Source organism: Triticum aestivum, chromosome 5B, assembly GCF_018294505.1.
Source record: "Triticum aestivum cultivar Chinese Spring chromosome 5B, IWGSC CS RefSeq v2.1, whole genome shotgun sequence".
Classification (NCBI taxonomy): domain Eukaryota; kingdom Viridiplantae; phylum Streptophyta; class Magnoliopsida; order Poales; family Poaceae; genus Triticum; species Triticum aestivum.
In genome coordinates this window covers 292,065,635-292,072,033 of record NC_057807.1, presented here as the reverse complement: position 1 = coordinate 292,072,033, position 6,399 = coordinate 292,065,635, and the positions used below count along the sequence as shown (strand labels likewise).

Sequence of the window (6,399 nt, the reverse complement as noted above, 5' to 3'; positions counted from 1 at the left end):
CTAAATATATAGCCATATATGGAGAAATGACATTAATTTCAAAATGCACGCAAAAAGTCCCAGCTGTGGGAAAATGAGGAGCTAACCCTAGGGCGATTCCAGTAGTGGCTAAATAAGTGTGTCAACACTTGACTCTGACAGTTCACCGCACCAATTTGTCTCACGTCTCCTCTCACCACCTGCTCACTGGAGTAATTGACCCAGCTAGCTCTTGCTACCTTAGCTAGCCCGGCCAGCTCGGTCTATATAACTCACTCAACCTTAGGCTTGGAACATATCCCTAGCACCAACGTACGTACACTAGCACTTGCAGCAGCTAGCTCTAGCACGCAGTTAACTAGACACAAAGATCGAGATCCAAGAGCAGTAGTTAAGGAGGAAGATGCCGCAGACGCCATCGACCCGTTGGTGCCCGACGCCTGAGCAGCTGATGATCCTGGAGGAGATGTACCGGAGCGGCGTGCGCACACCTAACGCGGCGGAGATCCAGCAGATCACGGCGCACCTCGCCTACTACGGCCGCATCGAGGGAAAGAACGTCTTCTACTGGTTCCAGAACCACAAAGCCCGCGAGCGCCAGCGTCTCCGTCGCCGCCTCTGCGCCCGCCACCAGCAACCCTCCTCGCCGGCGGCTCCTCCTCCTCCTCCTCCTCATACTGGTGCTGCCGGTGGCGGAGGCAATGCTGCTGGTGCTGGTGCTGGCGTGAACGCGATGCACCCCGCGGTGATGCAGCTGCACCATCACCACCACACATACGCTACCAGCTGCTTCATGGCGCCTCAGGTCTTTAAATTTTCTATTGCTAACTTAGTATAGTAATTTCTATTCGCGCATACCTATATTTGTTCCTCTACTTCCTTTCTGAAGAAACAAAAACAATATACCAAAACATTTAACTCATGGAATATACATATGTAGGGCTACTTGCAGCAGGAAACAGCAGCAGCAGGAGCTCTTCCAGTTTCGGGGTTGGAGTTTGCAGGCAAGACAAGCCAGCAGCAGGAATGGATGATGCAGCAGCAGATGGTGATGGACAACAGCAACATTAACAACAGTGTAGCAGCAGCTGGAGGCAGCTCCGCAGCGGCCGGCGGTGGTATGAATAATATGACCCCACCGCCATGGCCATGCTGCCGGCCGCTCAGAACCCTAGAGCTCTTCCCTACAAAGAGCACCGGCGGCGGCCTCAGGGACGAGTGCAGCAGCTCCAAGTCCTCCTCTTGTTCCACCTCCACAAACTAGCTAGCTTGACATGATCTCTACTTCACTATATATTATCTCTAGCTAAAGTTACCTGTGGGTTTTCCTGGTGATGTGTGCGTTTTTAGTTTTATTTTAGTTATTCTTATGGACCTGCTCTCCTCTAATACGGTGAGCAGTGTGTTGCTTGTGTTTGACTTGACGCATTGATGCTAAGTATTTTGTTTCCTAAGTTGTGCCGTTGAGTTTGTAAGCCCAGCGTGTTGCTAGTTTTTGTAACATGTATCCACTACTTGTTAAGTTGCTTTTGGCATTGTAATGAAATAATATAATTATTACTCTCATTTCATTAAGTCATAAGTACACATTGTCATATTTGCATCCTGCTTGTTTCTACAATCAGTTCAAAACGCAATACTGGAATCGGTGGAAGATGCCTAGTTCCTCGTGTTTGCCTCGTATTTTTTATCAGGAAGTCGGCAATGGCAGCCGTTTACTGAGAACCGACTGAAACGAACTCAAAAATGGCACGAAACTTGGAAAATGTGAAAGTTTGCCCAGTGCCTAGAAAAAGCAACTTGGCGACCATACAAGACCCGGAAAATTGCCTTCGTTTGCGAAGTCCTGCTCTAGGCGAACTCGGCAAAGGACGGAACGGGCCCCATGCAGGCCAGGTGACGGTTGCGTGACGGCGGGGCTGGCCTTTGTCGAGTTTCCACTAACGAAAACTCGGTAGACCTTTATCATTTTTAATTTCTTAAATAAGGAAAGTCAAAGGTCGTCCGAGGATGCCATTCTCACTCTTTGCCGAGTACTGCTCGGAGGATCTTGGCAAACATTTCTTGTTGAAATCACTAGTGTGACCCCCTTTTGCCGAGTTCAGAGCTCGGCAATCGTTCTATCTATATTCTTTTCAAAGCTGCAAAAGTCAGGAGTCACAAGGTGTTGCCACATGGCACCTTTGCTGAGTTCAGTGCTCAACAACAAGCTTGTTACCGAGTTTGGCGCCCGGCAAATCTTTGCCAAGCAACTATTTTTTGTTTTGTATTTGCAATCGGCCCTGCAACACACACACACACACACACACACACACACACACACACACATATATATATACATATATAAACACTATTCTGATCATGGGATCAGAATAATATTCTGATCACAACCCGAACTGCCTAAGTAACGCGTCTGAACTTCTCTCTGTACGAACCCGACCCTCGGGCTATCTTCGCAACCGTGCCTTCTACCGCGAGTTTTTCTGGTTAGTCGTGTTCCATGTGATGTAAGTGTAATCTTCAAACGATTTTTAGCAACTAAATACTTGTTTTAGATAGGAATCTCGCTCATAGGCGGATTTTGCACTCGGGACATGAAGAACTCGCGTTATTTTTGCGATTTTACTACCTGAGTTGTTCGACCTGAACTTCCCTATGAACTAGGTTGAACTTCCCGCAACATTGCCCAAATAGGGCTTGCTATATACCGTTGGAAAGTTATGGACACGAGTATCATGACCCAAGTTAAATTTTTCGCAAAATGTAAGCGGTTTAAGAGCAGTTTTGGAAACCGTTTTTTCTTCACACAAAAAACGTGAATCATAATTTTGATCGCATTTCTAAACCGTTTATCGGAATGAGGCAAGTAATATGGCTTTGGAAGGCTGCTGCAAAACCGCTCCTTCCACATATTGAAAGTTTTCTCTAATTCCCTACGGTTAAAAAGTAATTTAGAAAATCGTAAATTTTCACAAACTGAACAGCTGAGTTCATATTTTCGATGTCATTTCTAAACCGCTAAACCAATTGAGGCACATGATATGGCGTTGGAAAGCTTATGAAAATGCACTACTTTTTCATGTAGAAAGTTTTTTCTAATTTTGAACGGTTTAAAAGTGATTTAGAAAACGGTACAAGTTTCACGGAGTTCGTATCTTCGATCTAGTTTTTTAACCCTACATCCGAATGCAACAAATGATATGGCGTTTGAAAGCTCGAGGAAATGCGAATCTTTTTGGTATATATTACTTCTCCCAATTCCTTACTGTTTTATGTCAGTTTTCAAAATGGCTAAAAATATATTTTCGCTGTATTTTCCACAAACTTTATCGGAATGGGGCAAATAATATACCCTTGAAAATCTAAGGAAAATGCGAAACTTTTTCATGTTGATGGTTTTCTGTGATTCCCTGCTGTTTTCAAGTAATTTGAAAAATGGCGAGATCATTCGTTTTGCCTTTATCGCGAAACAGATTCGTGAAAAATGCATCACGTGAAGTACCTGAACTTCTCGGTATGAAACCTTGAACTTCACTCTGTTTTCACGTGCTTATTTTGCCCGTGGCTCTCCATCCACACACTGGAACACTCACCGGAATTGAGCAAGTGATATACCGATGGAAAGCTGGTGTAGACACGCAACTTTCCTGTGTTGATCACTTTTTCATACTGGCAACGGTTTTAAAAGTTTTTCATGTGAAATTCATTCCGGGTAGTAGTTGAACTTCCAGCTGTTTTCACGTTGAACTTTCGTGACGTATTTTCGTTTTGTAATTTTCTCATACAATTGTCAATGTCACACAAATGATATTCCTTTTGTACAAATCTCTCTCACAATATTTTTTTGAACTTTCTCCGACAAAGGACTTGAACTTACACAAATGATTTCCTACTGTTTTGAAGTAAATTAGAAAATGACGAGATCATGATTTCTGCCTTCATCGCGAATGGAAATACACTGCGTGAAGTAGTTGAACTTCTCGTGCATGTCTGTTCGAACTTCACACTGTTTTTAACGTGTTGTTTTTTGCTCTGCGTGAAGTAGTTGAACTTCTAGGGCGTGTCTGTTCGAACTTCACTTTGTTTTTGACGTGCTGATTTTACGTGGTGTTTTTTGCACTACGTGAAGTAATTGAACTTGTGGGGCATCTCTGTTTGAACTTCACCCTGTTTCACTTTTTTTGTATTTTTTCTTATATGAAATACACACCATGTAGTACGTGAACTTCCGGTTGTTATCACTTTGAACTTCTCTCTGGTTTGAGAGAATTATTTTAAAACACAAAAAATAACATATTTTTTATGTATTTTGGACGTCTAAATACACGGTGAACCTCTCTCAGAAGAATTTTTCAACTTTTCCTCGCCGAGCACTTGAACTTCTAGCAACAATTTTTTCGTTTATGAGTTGTTTTTAAAAGTGCAAAAAATGATGTTGTGTTTTTTATTTTTTGAACAGGTAAATCCTATGTTTAATTTGGACTTCTCTGATTTTTTAAAATGCTCCTCTTTTTTAATTTGGACTTCTCTGATTTTTGAAATGCTTCTCTTTTTTAATTTGGATTTCTCTAATTTTTTTATAAACGAGGAAAATCCATTATAAAGATTTTTTAAGTACCTTTTTATTTGAACTTCTTGCTCAAATTTTCGACCTTCCAAATTTGGCTTCTAGATATTAAAAACTTCATTTTTTTAACGTCGACCTGCTTTGGTTTGTAAATTTGAACTTCTTATAGAATTTTGTCGTGACATTTTTATGCATTTTTTGCTTTTTAGTGAAATGGCCTCAGCGGTCTTTTTTTCATTTGATGATTTTTCATCTGTATGTACTACACATGAACTTTGGAATTTCTGAAACATGAACTTCCCGTGGTATTTTATTTATGAAACTCCATAGTTTTTATTCTTTGAATTCCATGCTTTTTTTTGTTTACATTTTTTTTGGTTTGAACTTCGTTGTTCGTTACACCTGAACTTTCAAAATCACCCCTTTTTTATACACATTTTTCTCTTGAATCCAAGGTCTGCAAAATCAATCCAAAAATTGGGGTCAATTCTCATAAGCAAGTTTCCCATGGGCAGTAATACACAAAACTTCTCATGTAAAATACAGTTTGTCTTTAACAATAGCGGGTGGAGAGTCACAAGTGGACGGCAGCGTGCGTTGATGAACAGGAAGAGAAGGAAGATTGCTGATGCCGGGGGAAGGTCTGATTCGGTCGTCGCTGCAGTCCAAACACGGCTGCGAGTGTACCGGTGGTCGCCGTCTGTGCCCATCAATCCCATCCATCTGCTGTCATCGGAGACACACATGGTGTTTTTACAAATTTTAAACTGCTCTATGTTTTTAATTTGAACTTGGGTTTATACCAAAGTGATTCGGTATAGAAATGGCGAAGAACACAACTTGGGCAGTGCCATTTCTCTGTTCTTTCACATGCAGTGACGCGTCAGGCTGTGCCTAGATGTCCCTGGAGCAGTGGAGGCCCCACTAGCGCCGGCCCTAGTCGTTGACGGTAGCTGGGTGTGATGTTCCCGTCGTCGGGTCGGGACATAGCTCGCGTCAGCGGGGCGCAATGATGAAGGCCACCACTAGCACCCCCTGAAGGTCAGGTATCGGGATGGTACAGAATCAATGATGCTGCAGTTCGGAAGGTGCGCGAGCTCCATCCAGGAGGCTCGCCATGACGGCTAAGCAGGGAGAACGCACCACCACCCAGCAGCAGCAGCAGGTGACGAGGACGAGGAAGGACAGAACATTGCAGGGGAGCCATGATAGATCTCGACGTTCATGGCTCGATCTGCGAGTGGGGACGGCGCCACAGTGCAAGAAACAGGGTAGAGGGCAGGCCGCGTCGGAGGGTAGTGAAGGTCGCCGTGGGGTGTGGGGAAGGTCACGCCGGAGGGGAAGTTGGGGGCGGGTGGAAGGGAGGTGGTCGGTGCAGAGGGCGGTGGTGGAGGTGGTCGGGGTGGTGGTTGAAGGCGAGGGCGGAGGTGGCTGGGGTGAAGAGTGGACACGGAGGTGGGGCGGAGAGCGGTGGTGGAGGTTATTGGCGTCAGGACGGAGGCGACCGAGCTGGTCCGGGGGGAGGACCGCGACGGAGGTCGTCGGCGGGAGGACGACGGCAGCGGAGGTGGTCGAGGCAGATGGTGCGGCGCGCTGGACGGGCTGGGAGGGGCGGCGCGGTGCTGGCGAGGAGGGGGGCGGGGGCCGACGGGGAGGCGGGGGGCGGCGGCGGGGCTAGGGGCTCGTGTCTGCGGGGGGAATCGGGGGAGACAAGGCTGAGCTGCGGGAGGCGCCTGGTTGGGCTTTTTTTATCTCGGGGATGTGTTTTCTGGATCTCGGGAGCAGCTGATCGGGCCCTTATAGGGTGGATCGTGATCCAAATAATTATTCTAATCCCGGGATTAGAATAGTGC

At 45.4% G+C, this 6,399-nt stretch overlaps 1 protein-coding gene across 1 annotated transcript; it reads left to right on the top strand.

Annotated features, from left to right (window-relative positions):
- The first annotated feature begins 293 nt into the window (after positions 1 to 293).
- Positions 294 to 1,524, top strand: LOC123116006 (WUSCHEL-related homeobox 3). Its single transcript, XM_044537029.1, has 2 exons — positions 294 to 784; positions 920 to 1,524. Exons 1-2 carry the CDS (start codon positions 383 to 385, stop codon positions 1,241 to 1,243), a joined length of 726 nt encoding a protein of 241 aa, XP_044392964.1. The 5' UTR covers positions 294 to 382; the 3' UTR covers positions 1,244 to 1,524.
- Positions 1,525 to 6,399: the final 4,875 nt, after the last annotated feature.

Coding starts and splice junctions, on each gene's coding strand:
- LOC123116006 (XM_044537029.1), top strand. CDS start 383: ATGCCGCAGACGCCATCGACCCGTTGGTGCCCGACGCCTGAGCAGCTG. Junction 785..919: donor GCTGCTTCATGGCGCCTCAG/GTCTTTAAATTT, acceptor ATACATATGTAG/GGCTACTTGCAGCAGGAAAC.